The 24,485-nt window shown below is 46.1% G+C and overlaps 1 protein-coding gene across 2 annotated transcripts in view; it reads left to right on the forward strand.

Moving 5' to 3' along the window:
* Positions 1–13,000, forward strand: part of Flt4 (fms related receptor tyrosine kinase 4) — a 46,649-nt gene extending 33,649 nt beyond the window's left edge. Inside the window, exons 26-31 of one of the 2 annotated variants that reach the window (XR_007109164.1) lie at positions 699–804; positions 1,654–1,802; positions 3,315–3,435; positions 5,088–5,173; positions 9,894–12,136; positions 12,226–13,000. Coding sequence is in view for 1 of the 2 variants with exons in the window: in XM_047556505.1 (XP_047412461.1) it covers positions 699–804; positions 1,654–1,802; positions 3,315–3,435; positions 5,088–5,173; positions 9,894–10,092 (661 nt within the window). In the remaining variant the exon portion in view is untranslated. Of the gene's footprint in view, positions 1–698; positions 805–1,653; positions 1,803–3,314; positions 3,436–5,087; positions 5,174–9,893 lie in introns of both variants that reach the window. The other variant, XM_047556505.1, reaches the window with a different exon arrangement.
* The last annotated feature ends 11,485 nt before the right edge of the window (positions 13,001–24,485 follow it).

Here is a 24,485-nt window from a genome sequence, read left to right on the forward strand (position 1 = left end):
TGTGCCATTTCCAAGAAGGCTAGAACCAATAGAGCTGGACTGGCCCTGGCCCTGGCAGACACACAGGCAGTCAAGTAACCATAACTGTGATGGACAGGAGTAGGGAGGCAGAGGAAGTGCAAGAGGCAAGCTTTGTCTGTTTTTTATTCCTATAGCAAAACAAAACCAAAAAATACTGTGTATTTTTATCCAGAAAAAATGTGTATTTAGCTCATGGTTTTGGAAGTTCAAGAACAGGGCACCAGCATCTGTTTGGTTCTGGTAGAGGACTTTCTGGCTGTATCATTATATGGTGGGAGGAAGTGAGAGAGAGAGAGAGAGAGAAAGAGAGAGATTGCCTGGCAAGACAGGAAGCAAGAGACTGGGGAGGGGTTAGGCTCCTTTTATAACAAACTCCTCTCTTGAGAAGGACTTATTCTTGTGAGATCCAACCCACTCCACAAGACCAACTTTAATCCATTCATGAGGGTGGACCCCCCCCCATGATGTAATCACCTTCCACTAGGCCCTGCCTCTTAAAGGTTCCACCACCTCAACACCACCACACTGGGGACCAGTACATGAACCTTTGGGGAACACATTCAAACCACATCCAAAACTATTTTAGGGATCCAGCAGGAAAAGGAGGGCTAGGGTGGGCAGGTGGAAGGGTCAGGGCATGCTCAGATCACAGGCCAGCAGCCAGCTTTCCCCTGCAGACGCCGCATCATGCTGAGCTGTTGGTCAGGAGACCCCAAAGCAAGGCCTGCTTTCTCAGAGCTGGTGGAAATCCTGGGGGACCTGCTTCAGAGTGGGGGCCAGCAGGTGAGCCCCATCTCTGCCTTGTCCCACTACAACCTCTGACCCTGACCTTAGTCTTGCTCTGGTTACCCCTCTAAGCCCTGCCCACCTCTCAGCTACCAGGCAAAGGTCATGCATATCCAGGTCCCAGGACCCTGAACTTGTCCTTTTAGTCCCCACAGCCCATATCTCTCACACCCAGTCACTCAAAGGGAAGACCCGAGCATCTTTCTCTTGTGTGCACAACCCCTGGTGCCATGCAGATGGTCAGAGATCCTTCTTGCCCATGAGGAGCTCCAGGCTGGCCCTTCCCAAGCCTGAAGGTAGCCCCTGTCTTCTTGGCATAATGGTGATGCATTCCTTCACCTCCTTGTACCCACCAAGTACCCAGGTCCTGGACTTGTGTATCCTGCATCCCTCCCTCCCTGGTGGTACTCATGCTCTGGGACCTGGAGGAGTGACCAGGTAGCAAGCTGAGCCTCAGGGATTGGAAAAGGGTAGTTTGGGTCTGGTTCTGCCCCAAAGAAAAGGTAAAATGCTTACGCTGGTTGCCCGAAGACTGAAGTGAGGATGCTCTGCTGAGGCCCAGTCCACCCTACCTGCTTTGTCTGCAAAGGGGGACCTGAGAGGACTGTTGGGAGAGCTGAACGAGGTTGGCCCAGCAAACCTTCAGCAACCTTGCCCTGTGCTGCCTTGAACACTGCTGAAGTGTGCTGGGGTTCTGGCAAGAGCTTATTTAATCCTCAGAGCACAGGCTTACACACACAGCCCCTCTTGATCCCATTGGAGAGATCAGGACTCCAGCAGTCCTGAGTGCAGGGTAGGGACTGAGGTACAGTCTCTGACCCTGGTCACCTCCCACATTCCTGCCAGGAGGAAGAGGAGGACTGCATGGCCCCATGCAGCTCTCAGAGTTCAGAAGATGGCAGCTTCCTGCAGGCATCCACCACAGCCCTGCATGTGGCTGCTGAGGACACAGAGGACAGCCCTCCCAGCATGCACCGCCACAGCCTGGCTGCAAGGTCTGTCCCTTCCCTGGGTCTGGGAATGATGCTGGGGAAGTGGGAGGAGCAGTTTGGAGACAGTATATTTTATCCTCACACGTCATCAAAGAAAGCAATTTACAGTGACTTGAGAGATGACTTGGATGTCAGAATGATTTAAATAACAACAAGTAGGGTCATGAATGCCCTCCAGAGCCATGTGGCCTTACAGCTGTGCTTTCCTCTGAGCCTCCTCAGTCCTGCTGTTTGCCCATCAGTGTCTTAGTCCATTTCCATTGTTATAACAAAATACTGAGTACTGGGTACTTTATACTGAAAAGATGTTTGTTTAGCATACAGCTCTGGAGGTTCAAGAGCATGATGCTGGTATCTTCTTAGCCCTGGGGAGTCACATGGCAGAGGCCATCATGATAGCAGGAGCATGTACAGAAGAGAGTATATGGTAGCACAGGAGGCCAGAGGGATTCTGGGGCCAAGATGGCTCTTTGTTTTAACAACTCATTTTCTTAGGAACTAACCAGGGTCTGGAGAGAACTACATTAATACCTTCCAAGGGTAGTGCCCCCATAACTTAATGACCTTGTACTAGGCCCAACCTCTTAAAGTTTCCACCACCTCAACACTGCCACACAGGGGACCAAGCTTCCATCACATGTACCTCTGGGGACACACTCAAGCCCTTATCCAAACAATAAGGCAACTGACCTTCAATTCTCTGTACTTCCAATCCCCTCCCCTAAAAGGCGACCTCACCCTAAACCACAGATTAAGGCAGCACCCATTCCAGTCACATTTTCTTGCAGGAAGACCATGTCCAGTGGGCCGGATTTGGGGCCCAGACTCCTCCCAGGATGTGATCACTCACTGGCAGAGACCATGGAAGCAGAGTCAGCCACTCACTAGCCAGTACTCAGAAGTGAGGACTTAGCCTAAGTTCCTAGGATTTTAGCCTTAGGAGGTTGCGCCACCCACATTCCCACCAGCCTGGCTGAGACATGGGACTGAGAATCTTGCCAGGTCTGCTCCAGCCTAGAGCAGGGCCAGGCTGAGGGGACAAGAACAGCAAGCTCGTTCTTGCCAGCTCTTTCACATCAACACCCGCCCAAAACACACATGCGCGTGCTCATACGTGCACACACTTACATACACATGCATGCGTGCACAGGCAGGCCTAGCAGCAGGACCAGCAGCCTTGCCCCAATGTCCCAGCCCAGCCACACTCACCACTCATCAGCTGCATGCTGCACCCAGGCTTGGTGGGCCCCACTTTCCTGCTACTGTGCACCCCACTAGTGGACTTTGGATATTTTATCCCTCTTGTGCAGGTGAGGAAATGCAGCTCAGGGAAGGGGAGGGATGTGCCCAGAGTCCCTCGGATGGGGCTGAATGATGGACATCTAAGGTAGGACCAGGGATGTGTCCAGGCCTCAGACTCCCGAGGGAGAGGAAGGCAGACAGAGAGGTGAGAGGGAACTTTTAGGAGGGTAGCTGGCTTGTGCCGCTCCAGCACCTTCTGTGTTCTCCCCACAGGTATTATAATTGTGTGTCCTTTCCCGGGTACCTGACCCAAGGGACTCAGATCCAGGGTGCCTCCAAGATGAAGACATTTGAAGAATTCCCTATGACCCCAACAACGTACAAAGCCTCTGTGGTAAGGGAAGGGTGCGGGGAGGGATCTGTGCACCTCAGATCAGGGCCAGGGTACCTCAAGGGGAGGTAAGCATTAGAGATTCCTGAAGCAAGTGACAGAAGTCAACTACTTTTTAAAATGTTATTTTATTATTGATTAACATGTATAAATTGTACATATAAATGGGGTTCAGTGTGATATTTTAATACATGCACATAGCATGCACTAATCAAATCCAGCCTCCTTTATCCACCCTTTCCCACTTTCCCAGCCTCTATTAATCACTATTCTACTTTCAGGTAATTTTTTTATTTTTAGTTTCCACCTATGAGAGAGAATATGTTGTATTTGTCTTTCTGTCTGGGTAGTTTCACTTGACATCATGTCTTCCATTTTGCTGCATTGACAAGATTTCATTCTTCTTTAGGGCTGAATAATACTCCATTTATCACATTTTCTTTATCCATTTATCCATCTATTAGCTCCTGGACTAATTCCACATCTTACCTATTATCACTAGTGCCACAGTAACATGGGGGTGCAGGTATATCCTTGGCAAAATCACTTGAAATGTCAAGTCCATAGAGCATCTTAGGTACTTTCAGGTCTCATACAAAGCCACCACCTCTCAGTTGCTTTCCCCTGTGTTCTCGTCACTCCCACACAAGGCTGTCCTCCCTGGCAGCCCCATGCTCTCTTCTTCCCCCGGGAGAAAAACATCTTCCCCTCAGATAGTTCTTGTTGCATCAGCCTAAGTCACAACCTCACCCCCGACTGTGCTGGTCGGCAATTAGTGCCACCAGGAGAGTAGAGGACAGTATCACTACAAGAGGAAAATGGATATAGGAAACAGGAGAACTCGCCATGCCCACTCAGATAGTGACACCTGTGTCCGCAGATGCAAGTCAAGCATAGTCAAGCTTAGACAGCTCTGTGAGGCTGGACCGTATGTGCATTTGTAGACGAGGACACTGAGCCCTCAGACCTAAGCTGCAGTGGTGCACAGTCAGGAGCCATGCCGGGACTCCAGTGCCAGTTCCCATCCAGATGGGGCTGTGGGTTCTGGGCCTGGTCAGTGAGCACTGGCCCAAGGCACTTGGACGGCCAGGTCAACAGTGGGAGCCCTCCACCAAACCACACAGACTCAGGTTCGCGTTTCCAGGGCCAAACGAAGACCTTGGAGGGTCCCAAGCTCTGAGAAGATTGCAGTTCCCCTCCAGTGGAATTCAAAGTGAAAACCACGCCAAGTCACAATTGAGAGGGAACAAAGACCCACTAAACCGAGATGTGTGTCTCCAGGAGGATCTTTTAAAAATAAAAGAAAAGAACTATGAGCTGCCAGAAAATTCTTTCACATGCTCCCCCTATTTCTCCTATTGCTCCTGTTCTACCTGTGCTCTGAGCACATGCTTGGTTACCTTGTAGGCCCTCCAGCATGGTGTGTTCCATAAACCAGGCATGGCTCCTGCCAGACCCGTTTCTCCCTCTATGGGGGGGGGGGGGGGGGACATGTGATCCTTACCTGCATGCTCTGGAGGTGACAGAATGGCCACCCCCAGCCCGACAGTTCCCACAGGGACAGGTGTTAGGTCAGCAAAATGAAGGTGCACAGAAGTCCCTTCTTGGCTGGAGCTCACGCCTGGCCCACAGCCTCGCTGGTTCTCTCCACACAGGATAACCAGACAGACAGTGGGATGGTGCTGGCCTCAGAGGAGTTTGAGCGGATAGAGAGCAGGCATAGACAAGACAGTGGATTCAGGTAAGGGCTTGGGAGGCCTCGGCTGCAAAGGTGGGCGTTGCCCTCCCTAGGAGGGCCCTGAGCAGAGGCCTGGTGAGGGAGGCTGGGGCTTGGTGTGCACTGCCACTCTTACCTAGAACCTTCAGTGGCTGCCTGTTGCCTTTTTGTACGTTCAAGGCAAGCTGCTCTGAGTCTCAAGGACTTTTGTCCCCATCACCAAAGGAGTCCCCCTTTCTATAGCACCTGGGTGCTGGTCCCAACACCTTCTTATCATTTGATGGATGTCCAGATGTTACATTTTATGAAACCCTGTGTGATCCACCATGCCCAGGACACGTGCATGTGCGCGCACACACGCACACGCACACACACACACACCAGCCAAGGGGAGACCACTTTTGTTCCCAAACCCCAAATAGCCCATGGTCACTTATCCAGACCACCCCCTTGACCTCACTGTTTTTGTCAAGAGTCCCTTTTTGGGTCATCTGTCATAGCTTTCCAAAACAAATCCTTGGCTTCTGCCTGTGCTGCTCTGGAGTCAATATATGATGTTATCATTGAATATTTTACTCTAAATCACACCTATTTATTTTATAACAACAAAATAGTTGATGTCATTTTTCACCTTTGTTGCAGATATCTTAATGATTTACAGCTTGCCAGTTGCAGGTTGAGTGTCCCTTATCCACGATACTTGGGACCAGAGGTGTTTCAGATTCCATAGTGTTTTGGATTTTAGAATATTTTGCATAGACTTTACCAGTTGAGTATTTCTAATTCACAAATCCGAAATTTGAAAATGTCTCAAAATTTTAGTTTTCAGAGGAATTTGGATTTCACAAGCCTAAGAGGGACTTGGCAGGTATATTTAACTTTTCATGTAATTAGTCAGGAAACTGGATATTTTGCCACATGTTCATTATTAAAATACTAAATTTCAAATTTTCAGATTAGGAATACTTAACCAGTACCTGGGTATTTCCCCTACCAACCTACAAAAGACGTTTTGCAACACTGTTAACACGGAAAGATTGTGGGCCTTTAAAAATAATGACACCTTGATGGTTCAAGCAACTTCTATTAGTAACCTGGTTTTGGGAAATTATTGGTAGTGATATTTCCTGAAGTAGTTTTTGGCATCTTATCACTTAAAAAATAATTAAGTAAAAGGGTAGGGCTGGGGATATAATATAGCTCAGTGGTAGTGTTTGCCTAGCATTTGTGAAGCCTTGGGTTTGAGTCCCACTAAAAGAAAGGAGAGAGAGAGAGAGAAAGAGAGAGAGAAAGAGAGAGAGAGAAAGAGAGAAAGAGAAAGAAAGAGAAGGTAAACCAGAGGACAATTGCTATTTAAATTCAAGTCTCCAAACATCTTGCTAAAAACATCACAGCTTTTCAAGAAGATGAAATAAGTTCACTCAGCCTATGTCTACGACATACCCAGGAGACTGTGTGTGTGTGTGTGTGTGTGTGTGTGTGTGTGTGCACGTGCGCCCACACCTAAGACCAGTAGAGCCAAGCCAAAGCCATGGCAGAATAGCAGAAGAAGAGTCACATGAAGACTATCCCATGATAGAAGCATGTGGCAAAGTCCTCGGGACAAGCCTGGTGCACTGGCACGCACCTCTAATCCCAGGGATTCAGGAGGCTGAGGCTGGGAAGGTCACAAATTTTGAATCCAGCCTTCGTAACTTAGGGAGACTGTATCTCAAAATAAAATACAAAAAGTGCTAGAGATGTAGCTAAGTGGTAGAGTGCCTCTGGATTCAATCCCCAGCATACACACACACAAAAAAAATGTCCTTGGAACAGTGACCAATCCCACTGGGGAGAGAATGGAAGAGGCTGAGCCTCAGAGAAGAAAGCAAAATCCAAGTTTGAGGCCCCAGGGTCAGTGGTCTTGGAGAGCACTGAAAGCGTAGTAAGCTAGAAGGGAGTGCTTGGTGATGATGAAAAAAGAAAGTTCCAGAAGAGAATGGTCCTACAGAAGCAAGATAGTATCCAAAATTCAGAAGAAGACTCACACAAGGTATTTGTTCATTACAGAAACTGCACCTCACTATGGCGGGGAAAGAGGGCATTATTCTTTGCACAGGTTCCCTTGGAAACATCCTGATGAACCACGGAAAGGTGCAGCATATCATTGGACAGGTGCATTCACTTGGCATAAAGAACATTCTTCAAACAGGTGCAAAGATAGAATGTGTCTTGGAGGTATCTGTGGGGAGAAGATGGAGGCAGTTTACCTGCCCAGTTCCTTCCTGTCTTCTGTTAATCCCTGGGGAGTCAACTCTTCCTCGCTCCCAGGTCGCATCATCTTTTCAGTGGCCATTATGGATGCCAGATCCCTTGCCCTGCAGTGTAATGTTTCATCCAAGTCTGTAGGGAAAGATCTAGAAAATCTGGGCTGTGGTTGGTCAGCAGGACTGCATGGCAGCAGCCAGTGAGAGGGTCTAACACTGCCCATCACACTACTACTGAGAACTGGTTAACCCTTGGTGGAAGTATGACACAGGACATGAGTGGAGCCTTGGGCAAGAAGGAAGTAGTCAAAGGAATTTGAGGTGATACCAAAGATGTGGGTCTGATACAGCAGTTTCAAATGAGGAAACCCAAGAATCCCCCTATCTTAGTTCATCTTACACTTCTATAACAGAATACCTGAGAATGGGTAACATTATAGAGCAGAAATTGATTTGGCTTTGGGTCTCAAACTTGGGATATCCAAGAGTTTGGCACCACCATCTGGCAAGGTTCTTCTTGTCACTTCATCCCGAGGCAGAAAGTGAGAAAAAGATTAAGAAAGGACCCAACTGCCTTTATAACGAACCCACACCTATGATAACAACATTAATCCACTAGGTGATATACACAACTCTTAAAGGTCCCACCTCTCAACACTTGCACTGGGGACTGAGCTTCTAACAGCTGAACTTTGGAGGATGCATTCAGACCATAGCACCATGTATATCCTCAGCCCCTTCCACAAAATAATCTATTATTTTTGGTGTAGGAAATTCCAACATGAATAATCATGAGCAAAAAATTAAACTGTATTCATCCACAGTTACTGTAAGACTAAAACAGGAAATTAGAATTAAAATTCACAGTAGAGTTTTCTTAAATAGAGGAAAACTCTAACACAACATGAATTAAATATATAATGAAACTTGAAGCTACACTGTAAATCAGACATTTAAAAATTCAGAATATAAATGGACAGGATGGAGATATTAAATGGTAACTTATTTCACAAACAATATGAAGATATAAAATGATGAACTTTAAGAAGGAAATTGAAATAAATTTGAGATAAGCCAGAGGGACAATATATATGACCAGACTTATAGTGGAGATTATAGAGAATAGACGTGAAAAGAGTCAAGAAAATAAAACTGAGGTAAAAGGATCAGAAAGACAGAATAGAAGATGAGTAGAAGACACACACTATATGTAAAATTGAAGTCCTTGAGGAAGAAAATGCAGAGGATAAAACTAATATTTTAAACTTATAATTAAAGATAACATTCTTAAATAAACAAATGAAGGCATGAATATTAGAAGGGTACCTGGGAAAACTGGCCCACAATAGTAAATTCTAGTAGAATTATTTGACTTCAAAGATAAACATTTTGGGAATTCAGGCAAAAAAAATATCCCTAGTTACTTATAAAGGAAACAATTGATATATCAGGATTTTCTCAATAGCACGTGCAGAGCAAAATAATAATAAACCAGCATTTTCCAAAAACTCAAAGGAAATGATAGCTAAGAAGGAAGCATGGTAGAGTGGTCAGAGAAGCCTTCGTGGGCTGGAACCTGCAGGGGGCCTCCCAGGCCATGATGAGAAACTTGAATTTCATTCCAAGAGCAATGATAAGCCATTGGAGGGTGTGTCCTGATGTCATCGCTAACTTTAAGGATCTCTCTGATGATGGGAGTACAGGGAGGCGGGAGTACAGGGAGGCAGGAGTGAAAACAGAGATCTGCCAGGAGAGTATTACAGAGCCTGCAAACTCACTCATGAGTAGGGATGTAGGGTTGGAGAGATGTGCATAGAGGTATTATGGAGGTAGACTGGACAGGACATCTGGATGCATTTGATGTGAGAGATGAAGGAAAGCAAGGACCAGAGCCAGATACGTGGCTGAGGGGTTGAGTGAATCTTGTTGCCATTTACTGACATGGGCAGGACAGGGGCAACCATCTTGGAAGGACACTATTTCCAAATGGGCAGTGAGCAGGAGGGACATACTGCACCTCAAATGGTTGGTGGTAAGGGGAAAAGAACGTTCTAGAAAATAGGGTCCTAATGAAGCAGGATGGAATCCAGAATTCAGAAGAAGACAGGTACACGAGGGATTTGTTCATTAGAGACAACTGCAGCTCACTATAAGTGGTAACAGAGGGTGTTGTTCCTTGCATGGCTGGAAACACATCTGATGAACCATGAACAGATGCATCAGAGGCATCTGCACTAGGCAGGTGTATCACAGAGAAGCAGGTTTGGGGACATGCAATCACATTCTCGGTGGACCTGTGTCCAAGTTTGGGACAGAGAAAGTTCTCAGGAGTGTTTGTCAAATCAGATTAGTCCTGTTTGCTGTTTAAGTCAAAGACAGGTGTTTCCCAAAGTCTCTGAACGTGCTTCAAAGACTGCATCTTTGACGATTCCAATCAGAACCTGACCAGCATCCAATCTCCTCTCTTTTTACTAACGACATCCTCCCTGTCTTGGCAGCTGTAAAGGACCCAGCCAGGATGTGGACATGTCCAGAGCACACTCTGACCCCCAGGGGAGGCGGCGCCGGCCCAACCGGGGGACACAAGGAGGTCGGGTGTTTTACAACAGCGAGTATGGGGAGCTTTCGCAGCCATGCAAGGAGGGTGACTGCTCCCCGTCTGCCAGTGGGCCCTTCTTCACAGATGACAGCTACTAAGGCCACACCTGGCAAAGCTCTCTGACCCTAGGCTTCAACAACTGGGGCAGAGAGCATCCCTGGCTGGGCAAGCAGAGAGCTGGAAGCCCAGACTGAGGATTCGTCTTCTCTAGTTCCAGCCCTGAAGGAGTTTCCTCTTCCTTCTCTACAGCCTACCTAGCTCAGAAGAGCAAGATTCCAGGCTCAAAGTCTCCTCTGAACTCTGTCACCACTGCCTGTCCCAGGTCACCTATCAGGCACCCTTGTCTCCCTCAGATTCAAATACAATTTAGCTCAATGTCCACCGGTGCTGATGCTTAAGCTAGGCACTCCCATGGAGACTGGCTCTTGATTACCTCCTTTCGTAAAGTGGGTGTGTATCACCATTTTCTGATAAAGAACAGATATATCTGAGGGTCACACAGAGATTGAGGTAGAGCTAGCCTTAAGCCAGCATCTCCAAGTCCCCACTTAAAACACTGTCACATCCATGTGTAGCCTTCTATTCCCATCAAGAAGAACTTTCTTCACCTGTCTCTCAAAGATTGAAGAGAGAGTACCATGTTTTCATTGCAAAGTGACAAAGGAGAAAAGTTGTGGGGTGGGGGGATGGGGTGTTCTATCCTGAGCCCTACCAACAGCTAACTAGTTATGGGACATCCATCTCTACATGATGACCCAATTACAAAGAGTGAAGCAGGATGCCCAACCCCAAGTGTTGAGAAGAACCATTCAACCAAACATATTTTTTTCATTAGAACTTCAGAGACTATTATAACTGCTGTGAAGAATTTGCTTTGCAAAACCTCAGTCAGAGGGAGCCCAGGGATGGTCTTACTGAATCTAGATAATTCTGGCCTGGAACCCCAACCAAGTCAGGGGCTATCATAGCAGATGCTGCAGTCACCACCTGTCTCTCTCAAGAAGGTCCCAGCCCCCTACCACCGAGCTCCGAATCTGAAAAACTAACTGCTGTTCCAGAGCTGCTTTGTTTGGTTCTTCCCTCTGTGTCCTGGATATTCCTATCCCAGGTGTTTCCCAAGATGTGAACGTCCTCATGAGAGACGAGCACCATGGGTTCCACCAAGGAAAGCTTTGGGGCTGGCACACAGAACAGCATTGTCCTGGGCCACACAACAATCAGTGGATGTTCTTGTGGTCCTGGGAGGACCCTGCCATCTACCTTCCCTTTGCCTGACACCTTGGCAGGTCAAACCTTTGCCCTTATAGGGGAGCAGCCGAGAGACCCCCCAGAAGGCTGGAGCCATCCTGCCCAGACCCCTGTTCCAGCTTACAAGGCCCAGGCCCACTCCACCCCTACCAGGAAAAAGACCCTCATCTTGGTTAGTGCTGTGGAAATCAACCCTCCCAACTACTTCCCCCAGCACCATCCCAACAAGACGCTTGCAGGACAGGCGGCCATGCAGCAAGCAGGGGCTTGCTCGGCAGACCCTCCCTACAGAGTGTATTTTTACTTTATGATAGGTTTGTTGAATGCATGTATGATTGTAGTCCTCATTGTCCCCATGGATCTCCTTCCTTCTTCCTCTGCATGTTACCTGACTGTGGGTCTTGGGTTCCTCTGGCTTACCCAGTGGAAGTTCAGATACTGTTCTTTCTCAGGGATCCAAAGCCTGCAATGCAGGTGCAACCCTCCCCATGTGTGTACCACCTGTTTGTGTCACCTCCCCTCCTGTCATATAACTGCCCACACAAAATGCACTGGGGAAGAAAACCTACCATGCCCTTGTAGATTCTCTGAAAAGATCTAAAATATTTAACAAATGATAATAATAAATTTGATGCCAGTCTTTAAGTTACAATGAATGGATTCTAAGTGAAACTCCAGCTGTCTGTGAAATTTTGATCTTAACTTTCCATCCAGCCCAAAAAAGCCTCTGAACAGGCTACTTAAAGGAAACGCAGCAAGGAGGCGTGGTTTCCCTGGAGTGAGCGGCTGAGTTCAGTCCTCATCTCTCCCCAAGTCGGCTCCCATTCCCTAAGTCTGCCAGCAGATGGCGCAGGGAGGCAGAAGGATGCTGGTTCCCAGCCGCAGAGATGAGAGGTGAGCGCCCAGCCTGCACTACAAATGCGCTGCTCCAAAGCCTACTTTATTTACAAAGTAACACAGCAGCTTGTCGCCTCCTACTACAGCCACATGCTGCCCCCTGAGCATCGGTGGTCCATGGACCTGGGGAGCTCAGTCTAGGATGAATCCTGTGTCAGCCATTGGCATCCCCTTCGGAATGGCCGCCACTGCGCAAGGGACCGCCCCCAACACACCCAAGGAAACATTTCCAGAGGGGTGCAGTACGCGCCTGAGATCACTTCTTTGTTTAATGCTTGCCTGGACTCTGAGGTAGGGAAGTCTGAGCTGGACCCCGGGCTCACCACTGACCCAGGTAGATGAGTCCCAATCAGGAGAGTGCAGAGCGCTTAGGCTTCAGTGCGGCTTGGGCCTCCAGGAACATGTGTGCAATGTCTGTGGGACTGTCAGCAGTGAGTGGCCATCATAGGAAGTAGCAGCAGATTGGGGCATGGCACTAGTCATCTGGACGCAACCTCAGCAAGTTTTCTAAAAGAGGTTGGCCAGGCAGCTGGCCCAGAGACTCTGGCGGGAAAGCCAGTGATGTCCACCGGGAGGCAGCAGCCCTGTGAGCTGGACCCAGGCAGATAAGAGTCGGGCACAGCTATCTGCATGGTCCAATGGGGCTCCTCACTTAAGAAAGCAGAAAGGACCCAGCAAAGGGTAGGAATCCTGGTCTCTCCCCCTTCTCTGTTGCCTGCTTCCTGTCTGTAGCAGTGATACCTGATGTCCCCAGCCTTTTCAGCTCTGGTGGGAAGAAGCAACTGTTAGTGGTGGGTTGTTTTGTTTTGTTGTCTTTGTTCATTGTTTTTGCTTCTGTAGAATAAATCTAAAAGTAGAATGTTCCACACTGAACATTTGTGTGTGTTTGGACGTTTTAATTTTGTACTGTAATTGATAGAATTTGGCTAAGTTGAGACAACCGTTTGTCCCCAGGTACCCAGGTCACGAAGCCCAAGGACCCCCCACATATGGTAGGAAGTGGCATCCTCCACTGTACAGCCTTCCCAGGCTGTATTTCTGGACTCCTGTGGTCCTGTCTGGGCTGGGCTTTCAGTGCTGAACTCTGGTGTCCCCCCAGTCCCACCCCTGCTTTCACTCCCTGGAGTACCGCAGACTCCAAGCTTCATGCATGGGAACTTGACCAGCAAGGTGTGATGTGAATGAAATGATGGAAGTCACATTACACAGCAGTGTGCTCCTACCTCAAAGCTCTCTTGACCCCTCTCATCTCCTCTCAGACTCCAGCCTGTGAGGGACGCCCTCCACCCAAGAAGCAGAAAGTAAGAAATAAGGGTCTTTAGCACCCTGGGACAGGTTTCCAGTCCTCAATGCTCACAATATGTAGAAGGAGGCAAACCCAGGAGGCAGATTCTGGCACAAACCTGGTTTCATCCTCTTCCCTCTGGTGCCCACACTTGCAGGTCACTCCCCAACATCCCCAGATCACTTGTAAAGCTGGACATTCAGCCCAGATAATTGAACACAAAGTGTCCCAAGTGATGACCTATACCCATGTCACTGGGGCCACCCCTACAAATCTTCATATACAGATTCAAAGAACAAGAAGAACAGATCACAGCTTCACTGAGAGGGGTCCTGGGTCTCCTCAGCCATTGGACAGAGAACTGCTCAGGACTGAGAGTAGAGAATGGGTGATCAGATATGGTGCCCTGAGGCCAGTGACCCTGGACATGACCCTGTCCCTCAGAACCTGTTTCTCCTCTAGGATGTGTCACCTAGCAAAGCTTTGGTGATAACAGTTTTAAAGCTCTCAGGGGTACTGGAAGTGTCTACACCATGAAGGAAGCTCCTGCCCCCACCAAGTCATGTCCAGTGACATTTGACCTCCCCCTGCCATTATATCATCATGTCCTAATTAACCATGCTCCTACCTTTCCCCCAGATATCATCTGCAAAGAGCTGAATGTCTGTGTACCTCCAACATTCATTTGTTGAGCCCCTAATGCCAGACGATGTATTAGGAGGTGGGGCTTTGGCGAGGTAATAAAGCCATAGTGGTGGAGCCCTCATGAATGCAATTAATGCTCTTATAAGAAGCAGCCAGCAAACCCCTTCACCCTGTTCCACCTTAAAAAGAATGACAAGTCAGCTGTCCACAAACCAGGAAATGAGCCCACATCAGACACTGGATCTACTGTGGTCTTGATCTTGGATTTCTCAGCTTCCAGACTGTGAAAAATATATGTGTCGTTTAAGCCAAGTCTAGAGTCATTTGTTAATAGCAAACCCAAATAAATCAGCCTCCTCTCTTCCAGTTATCCCCAGCAGAATGAACAGGTGCTTCGGGATAGCAGCAAGTGCCTCTGGTATGAGTGGGACCCTGGTCTGGGGTCTGGGCTGGGACTTCCCAGAGGTCTGATCCACTGAGTCACATCTCTCACCTGGCAAGCAGTTGCTCCCAGTCCTGATGCATGGAGGTATCACAGGGCACTGGTCATTGGGGGAGCTGCCAGTCCCATGGGGGCAGTGGGCCTGGAATGAGCTGAGCACTATTCAGGACCTGTTCAGGAGGCCTCAGGCAAGTCATGTTTGTTCTCTGAGATGAGTTATGAATTAATATGACCCACCCCTCCCCACTCCCAGTACCATTCCATTCAGGGAAATACTATTGGGTCCCTTTGGTCATAAAGTTCGATAGGGCTCCACCCTAACCCAGGCAGAAGCAGGTAAGCTGAACCTAATTATATACCATGTTTCTTTGGACACCACCATTGCTGTGGTCAGCACAGACTCTTAGAGCAGTGGGGACTCACTGAAACCTTATGGGAGGACCCTGGGACAGCAGCAGGGCTCATTTCCCTGTACCTGAATCAGCATCTAAAGTTTGGAACTGTTGGCTGCCAACTTTTCACCCCAGAGAGGACAACTATCTAAAAAATGTGAGCCGGGAGGTAGCACAGAAAAGCAAGGTCCTGGTGACATCATTTTGAGCCTGAATCAAATTTTGCCTGAAGAGAGAACATCCTTGGAATTTCAGTCTTTCTTAAGACACACCAGCTTTTCTGCCCCTTTCACTGATGCTGAACCTTCACAGCAAGAACCATGCTGATCTTGTCTTTTCACCCTTTCTACTACAGGGTCCCGCAGGGAGGAGGGCTCTGGAAAAGGAAGGGGCAAAAGGAAGTGCTTGAGAGAACCAGATCAATATTGACAAAGATGAAGGCATCCACAGAAGTAGGAACAGTATGTACTGGTGACACTTGCCAGAGTCCCACAGCCCAGATGGCTAAGCTATGAGGAAGGAGGAAGGAGGCTAAGGAGGGAACACTAGCTTGTAGAGATTCATGGTGACCCTTGAGCAGAACACCATGCATCTGTGGGCCTAGCAGGTCACTTAGGGAGTCTGGGAGAGCAAGCAGCCCTCTCTGCTCTGGCCCTGCCCATGGTCTGGTGAAACCTGGCTTGTCTTCTTCAAGCCACTGAGTGCCCGAGAGGATAGCCTCATCTCAGCTTCCAGCAGAGTTCCATATGTGCCCACCTGTCTTTGGGGTGACTACTGAGGGCAGAAAAGAGGGAGGGGTCCGTCCATTGGTCAGTGCTGTGGTCCTGGCTCTGGAGGATTTCCCTAGGAAGGAACAGGGTGGCAGTATTGGCCAGGGGTTTCCAAGAGCAGGCTATAGCCATGAGCCTCCGTGGGCCCCTAAGGGATCTTGGGAGGGAGCCGGGTACCCGCAGAATTCCCCCAGGGCTGTCCATTCATTCAACATCCCAGTGAGAAAGGAGCTGAGAAGAACAAGGAAGGCCCCTTTCGTTCTTGTGCATGCATTGGATTTAGAGAAAGACACATTTTATACACAAACAGCATCACAGACACATCCTACAGTACAAAATTATTGAACCACGAAGGACTGACTTAACTATTACCCAAGCTAACTGGCCACAGCAAGACTACAGGACAGTGACTTATGATAAAAGAAGCAGAAGACTGGCATGGAGGAATGCCTCCAGACAACTCCCATGCATAGTAACCAAGATGCTTGGTTTCAAGGTCCAGGAGGCTGCCCAGAGCTACTGCACGCCTGAGAGATGGAACTGGGGTCCACAATCTGCTCCAGTTTGCTTAACCATTTATGTAGCTTGGGTATCACAGAAGGCTCCCAGGTGACAAATCTCAGAAACTGAGATACTGGTTTGACAAAAAGGGAAAGAGAAGAGTAAGGGGCCTGGAGCCTTCAGAGACCCTTATGGTGTTAGGGAGCTTTGGCAGGGTGGCCCACTCTGCATATCTGAGCTCCATCTCCACACACCCATGGCAGCCACATTTTAGGTCCAGGGTGGTTATACATGGGTGGAGGGACCTTGGGCTAGGCCACGCTGGCCCTCAACCAGGCTGGGAGCTGGACCCTGGAATAGGAATCCAAGCATGGGGTGCATGGTCAGACAAGGATGGAGGTGTCTTTGCAAATAGGGAGGCTGTTTGGTGGTTCTCAAAGGAATAGACAAGTCCACTATGGTTGGCTGAGGCTGTGTCCTGAGCACTTGCTTGCTTTGCTGCCTGAGTTGTAGCACTTGTGGTTCCCTGGGCTAGAGTATCCCATTGGTTGAGCACCAGGCTTTGAGGCCCTCATGGTCCTTCCATAGTCCCAAATTTGATGTTTGGCCCATATCCAGGGCTGCTGAAGTCATTTACCTCCAGCACTTCCTGATTCCCAGAGGATAAGACGAGGTGCAAATGTTTATTTTGGCCCAAAGGATGTCCTGCAAACATTGCCTGGGACAGGCTGACCATGTCATCAGCAAAAGGTGCCAAGTATTTTTTGTGTCCCAGCCAGCCCTCTGCCAGCAGGAGACAGGCATTCAGAAGCAGTGGGGAAGACCCAGCCTGGATGCTGACAACCATAGCCCAACCCTGTACCCTCTCTCTCCTCATCCTCCCAGGTGGACTCTGGCAGCCATGCTGGAGACCCTCAACTGGCCTGGCCTGCAAGGAAACAATGTGGAAATTAGAGGGTGGGGCATGCCTGAAAATGTACCCAGGCCTAATTCCCAGAGCCTTTTGATATTACTTTATATGGCAGTGTGATTATTTTGAGATGAGGCGATTCTTCTGGATTATTCCAGAAAGCCAAATGCAATCACATGTAACCCTATAAGAGGGAAGCAGAGAGATTTCACACATACACGAGGAGGCGGTGATGCAACCATGAATCAAGGAATGCTGGCAACCACCAGAAGCTGGAATAGGCCAGGAATGCATTTGCCCATAGACTTCTGGAGGGAACATAGTCCTGTCAACACCTTGCTTGCGCCCCAGTGAGATGGGACTTCTAGTCGCCAGAAATGTGAGCAAATAAATGTGTGTTCTTTAGCCAATAGGTATGCAGTGATTGGTTATAGCAGTTAATTAGGCAACTAATTTGGAGTTCTCCCCTGGCCCCACCACAGAGACAGAACTCAGTGGTCCCCACTGTCCACTGCCATGGATGGTTTCCTAAGGGACCCAGTGTGGGGTAAAGGGTTGTACCAGCTTGGGACAAGTCCTGGTCTTGACCTTTACAACTTGGGAGATGGGGGCAGCTTCCTCAGTGGTGAAACAGTGACAAGATGGCATACTTTGCAGGGTGACTGGAGGAATCGGAAATTTTGGATGCATGAAAAAGAGGTCTGTGGTCATACCGTAGGCTCATGGGAATCAAGGAACAGATCCACTCGAAACCACTATGAACCAGAAGTGTGGAGGCAGTTGAGGTTTGTTTGTTGCAGTGCTGAGGATCAAACATAGAGACTCCTCACTCATGCAAGGCAAATGCTCCACCACTGAGCTATATACCCTGAGCCCGAGGAAGGTTGTTTTAGACAAAGAATGCCAGGAAGGAGATGCATATTTTATAAGTATGTATCCAAAGTAGTATCCAAAACATATCTAGAACTCTTACAACAGAGAATATGTGTAGTATCTAAATATGTGTTGTATCCAAAACATATCTAGAACTCTTACAACACAGAATAAAAAAGACTAACAACCCAATTAAAAAATGGTAAAGGACTGCACAAATATTTCTCCAAAGAATAAAAACAAAAAGCATATGAAAAGATGATGAATATCATTAGTCATTAGGTAAGTGCAAATAAAAACCACAATAAGGTACCACTTCATACCTTCCAGGATGGCAGTAATAAGAAAAATAATAAAACAAAATAACAAGAGCTGAAAAAGTTGATTAGAACTTTTTTTCTTTTTCTTTTTTTTTTGGTACCGGGGATTAAACCCAGTGGCACTTCACCACTGAGCTACATTCCCAGTCCTTTTAATTATTTTTTAAATTTAGAGAATTTAAAAAGGGTCTCACTAAATTGCCTTGCTAAGTTGCTGAGTCTGGCTTTGAACTTGTGATCCTCCTCCTTCAGCCTCTGGAACTACTGGGATCACAAGCATGTGCCACCTTGCCTGGCTGGAACATTGCTAGTGTGAATGTCAAAATGGCACAGACACGGTGAAAAACAGTTTTGTGGTTCCTCAATAAGTAAAACACAGAATTCTCATATGACCTAGTATTTTCACTCCAGGTTTTATACTCAAAGGAGGGGAAAACAGGTGCTCACATACAAGCACTCACATGTTACTACAGCCAAAAGATGAAGTGAGTAAATGCCCATCAGTGGATAAACATATAAACAAATTGTGGTATATACTTATATAATAAGATGTGGCATGCATTTGCAACAGAATATTACTCAACTATAAGAAGAAAATATTGATGCTGGCTACAACATGAAAACATTACATAAAGTGAAAAAAGCCAGGCCCAGAAGGTAACATATATAATCCCATTTATATGACATATTCAGAATAGCCAAATATGTAAGAGACAGAACGCAGATTGATGGTTGCCAGGATCTTCACGGGGAGGCAGGAATTGGGAGGTACAGACTGATGTATATGAGGTTTCCTTTTGGGGTGATGAAAATGTTTTAGAACTAGAGATGGTGGTTGTACAACACTGCCAATCTACTAAAGGCCATGGAATTGTTTGCTTTGAAATGGCTAATTTTATGTTGGATTAATTTCAAATAAAAATCTATATAAAATGTATATGAAATATTTTATATAATATGTACTTTATATAAAACATGCATAAATGTATAAATGGATATATAAAATATGTATATATATATATATATATATATTTTTTTTTTTTTTTTTGGCAGTACTTAGGGTTGAACTAAAGACATTTTATTCCTGAGCCACAAACTTGCCATCCTCCTGCTTAGGACTCCCAAGTAGCTGAGATTACAGCTGTGTACCACTGTGCCTGGCATCAACAATAAATTTTAAAACTTCATTATATAAACAAATAGCAACAACCAAGAAAGTCCAATCATTTTGGGGTGTGGGAGAAAGACTAGGAGGACTAATTATGCTGACAGGCAAAACCAAAAAATATATTGCAGACCCTTTGCAAGGTGAGAGCTGGAAAACACCTGACCCATTTTCGATTCTACAGGGGGGTAGTTGAAGGCCCAGGTCCCCTCCTCATCCTATACAGCCAAATGTTCACCTTCCCCCATGCTGACTGGAGTCTGGTACTCTGAGAAAATGGGGACAAACACAACTTGGAAGGAAGCAAATGGAATTCCTAGCTGAGGGAAGGCCCTAGGATCCTCTCACCAGGGACTTGATAGGGGTGTCTCCTTAAAATTCTACAATTGGTATAGGACCCTAGGGAAGCATTCTGGTCTAGTTTAGGAAAAATCAGCAAAGAGCAGCAGATACGGCTTAGCAAAGGTAAGTACAAAGCACTTGTGTTTAGCATTGGAAAAAATATTGGTTTACAAACAAGAAAATAATTTTAACCTCATTATGTATTTCTTATAGTCCCCCTTTTTTTCTCAAATGGACCCAATATGTATAGTGGTGCTGGGCCTGAGCATCAGAGGCAAGGCAAGAGTCAACTGGGAACACAGTGATGGTAGCTTGGCTGTTTTGGTGAAGAAGTCAGATCTCTATGTGCTCTGCTTGGCTCTCAAATTCCAGATCAACTCTTTTGACCATCTCCTCTGGTTGGTCTCTGGCCTTTATTTTATGTATAAAAAAGTCCTAAGAAAATCAGATAAAGCACTAAGAAAAGCATCTTTACACATTAAAGTTGATATTGAGATTCAGATGCCTGTCATTAGATTTTGGCCAAGAACCCAGAGGTACCCAAGGAATCCTGCTTAAATTCAGTCATCCCTTTGGGACCCTCAAAGGAGCAATGGCACAAAAAGCAAACTTATATTTTGTGCCCTGAACCCACTGAGGGTTAATACATTGCACATGAGCTCAGAGCCTTATTACCCTGAGGAGCTACTTCTCTGACCCAGTACTTGAGGGAGAGAAAAAAAGAGTCAAGGTGCTAGAGGCAGTGGTACACGTCAATCCAGCAACTTGGGAAGCTGAGGCAGGAGAATCACAAGTCCAAGGCCAGCCTGGACAACTTAGTGAATCCTGTCTCGAAATAAAAAATTAAAAGGGATGGGGAAGTAACCCGGTTAGCAGAACACCCCTGGGTTCAATTCTCAGTACAAAAAATGACAAAAATAAAGTCAAGGGGACAGAGGCCAGTACTGGGTCGAGTTGAACAAGTCATAACCATTACTTGGACAAAAGGGGAAGAGCAGGTGGACCTGTCAGTGAGCAAGACCCACCCATTAATAGCCCAAGGCTAGTGGGCAAGAGTTATCCAGCTGGGGGAGGCAGTGGATTGGTGGAAAGGAAGCAGAGACCTGAAATTTCTTTCCTTTAGGGTAACTTGCTTCCATCTTTTTCTTCCTTCTATAATCCCACTCTGTCTAACAGTTAAGGGTGTAGTAAACTAGGCACAGGCCATGTCACTGCTCCTGACCTCTGCTGTCATGACATGGCTATGTTCTTTCATATCCAGAGACAGTCCCTGAGGAATGCTTCTAAGAACCATGAAATGGGTCAGTAATAAAGTGGACTCTCAGGAAACACTCATCAAGAATCTTGCTTTGTTCCAGTTCTAACTTAGTCATGTTGTCCACACTCTGCATATAGGACTGCTCTTTGACCACAAGATGATAATGGAGTCTGGATGAATCCAACACACTATATTTGAGCAATAAAAATATAGGGTGAAGAATGCAGTCTCATCAAAAATCTCTACAATTTTTAAAATAATAAAATAAGTTCCCACAAAGAATTGTAATCTAAATCTTCAATCCTCCTCTGTCTTACTTGGCTCCACCTCATCTAAAGAAAGAGAATCCGCCCCCTACCCAGTACTCCTAAGCATTGAGTTGTTGTGGTCCTTCAACAGTCACTAGATCTGAGCTGCTGACCCTGATATTGGCTAACTTCTCCCCACCTCAAAACTTGAATGAACTAAGCCCCGCTCTTATGAGATCTACATTAGTCAGCTTTTCATCACTGTAGAAAAATACCCTGACATAGTCAACTTATAAGAAGGAAAGTTTAATTTTGACTCATAGTTTCAGAATTTTCAGTTCATGGTCACTTGGTTCTGTTGCCTTGGACCTATGATGACACGGTATGGCACAAATGGAGTACATGGTGGAGGAGGCCTATTTACCTCAGGGTGGCTAGGAAGAAGAGGTGAGCTAGGAGGGAGCGAGTGCTCTCTGAGGTTTTAATATCCCCTTCAAGGGCACACCCCCAATGACCTAATTTTTCCTACTGGGCCACACCTCCTAAATGTTCTACAACCTCCAAATAACACCCTGGCTGGGGACCAAGCCTTTAACACATGGGACTTTGAGGACATGCAAGACCCAAACTATAGCAACACTTGTCTTTAACAACAAAGAAACAGAAGGACATGTAAGACCATTCCAGCACCAACACACACACACAAACACACACACACACGCGGAGAAAGAGAAAACAGAAAATTTTCCTAGACTATTCTCAGTTGCACAGCAGTTTTTCATCAAAGCACCTGCCATCATCTCAAGCATAGGTGATGCTCCCGGAAGGGAACAGTGCAGGCAATATCCACCTGAAGAAACTTCAAATCTAACTAGGATGTAGCTCAGTTGGTAGTAGTGCCTACTTAGTATGTGTGAGGCTCTGGGTTCAATCCCCAGCTTTACAATAAATAAATAAATAAATGCTCTTTCAAAGAAATTTCAGACCCTTGCAAACATGGGGGAGCAGAGTACACAAGCGGAAAGAATCTACCTTGCATATAGTTATGGACTATAACATATTTTGATATATATTTTAGAATGCTCAAATCAGGCTAATTAACCATCACCTATTTTTTGTAATGAGCAATTTTGAAATACTATATTCAATATGTAATTATTAACTGTAGTTATACAATAGATCTCAAAAAAATGATTGGAGAAATGGTGATCAGCAGACACAGTTTCAGTTAGACAAGAGAAATAAGTTCAGGAGATCTACTGTTCAATGTGATGGCTACAGTTAAACCATGTATTTTATGCTTAAAAATAATGAAGAGCAGATTTTAAGTGTTCTCAATACACACACACACAAAGCACAAGATAAGTAAATGGCGGATTGAATATGTTAATTGGTTGAATTTGGCTAGTACACAATTTCAAAACATCATGCTGTAACCATAAATATATATATTCTTTGTTGATTAAAAAAATAAACTTTAAGCCAGACACAGTGGCACACACCTATAATTCCAACGGTTTGAGAGAATGAGGCAGGAGGATTGCAAATTCAAAACCAGTCTCAATGACTTAGTGAGGCCCTAAGCAACTTAGTGAGAAATAAAAAGGGCTGGGGATGTAGTTCTGTGGTTAAAAGCCCCTGAGTTCAATCCCCAGTACCAAATAAATAAATAAACTTTAAAAATGAAAATAAACTGGGTGCAGCGGTGCAAGCCTGTAATCCCAGCAGCTTGGGAGACTGAGGCAGGAGGATTGTGAGTTCAAAGCCAGCCTCAGTACTTAGCAAGGCCATAAGCAACTTAGAGACCTTGTCCCAAAATAAAATATTAAAAGGGCTGGGAATGTGGCTCAGTGGTTAAGCAACCCTGGGTTCAATCTCAAGTACAAAACAAACTACATTCTTCCAATGTAATTGAAAGATTATACCTCCTGCCCCCAGCCTCTGGTAACCACCATTCTACTCTCCTTTTCTATGAGTTCACCTTTTTTTAGATTCTACATATAAATGAGCTCATATAGAATAGTCATCCTTCAGTATGCATGGGGGACCTTCTTCAGATATCAAAATCTGTGGATGTTCAGTCCCTTCCATAAAACACTGTAGTATTTGCATATAACATACACACTTCCTCCCATATACTTTAAATCAACTCTAGGTGACATGATCTCTAATGCAAAGCAAATGCTATGGAAGTAGTTGTTATATTGTTATATCGCTTAATATAATGATAAGAAGAAAATATCTGTACATGTTTGCTGCAGATGCAGTGTTTTCTCCCAAATATTTTTGATTTGTAGTTGGTTGAATCTATGGATACAGAACCTACAAATGTAGATGGCTTACTGTATTTCTTTCAATACATCTCGTTGGTTTCAAACTGGAAGAAATCTCTCAAGTATGTCCATGTTTTTCTTCTCCATCTTTTGTTGCTGTCTGATTCACAAGGAAACCAGCCTCCACTCTGGAAGGCCCACAGGCTTCCACATGGTCATGGAGAAGCATCCCCTGGCATTGCTCTTTCTAGAGCCCTCTGCTTGTGGGCAAGGCACTTACCCTGACCAGTGGCAGGTGGTATAACAGTCTCCCCTTATCTGAGGGGGATAGGCTCCAAGACTTCCCGTGGATGCATGAAACCTTAAATAATACCAAACTCTCTGTGTATTATGTTTCCCTCAATATGCCCTACATTGTTGCCACAGAGTGCCAGAGTTATCTTCCATATTTGAGGTCCTAGTGCCTCCTTTTCATTACTAGTCTTGTAGTTTGGGACCATTATTAAGTAAAACAAGTATTATTTGAATTATATTATTTGAATACAAGCACTGCAATATTGCACGTCAATCACACAGACAGCTAAATTACTGACAGGTGGGTAGCTCATACATTGTGGATGTACTAAACAAATGGGTGATTTACAACCTGGGAGGGATGGAGTGGGAAAGCACCAGATTTTATCACACTACTGAGATTGGCATGCAATTTAAAATTATGATCTATTTCTGATATTTTCCATTTAATATTTTTAAACCAAAGTTGACCACAGAGAGCGAAGTCATGGATAAGGTGGGACTAAGTCCTGGCTTTTCAGGAGGGCGGGTGGCCCATGAGTAGAGAGAGGTCATTTGGCAAATGCCCCCTTCAGAGAACAAGGCTCAGGGCACTCTGAGTGTGGAGACCACTATGTTCCTAGTTACA

The sequence above is a fragment of the Sciurus carolinensis genome, chromosome 6 (assembly GCF_902686445.1).
Source record: "Sciurus carolinensis chromosome 6, mSciCar1.2, whole genome shotgun sequence".
NCBI lineage: Eukaryota > Metazoa > Chordata > Mammalia > Rodentia > Sciuridae > Sciurus > Sciurus carolinensis.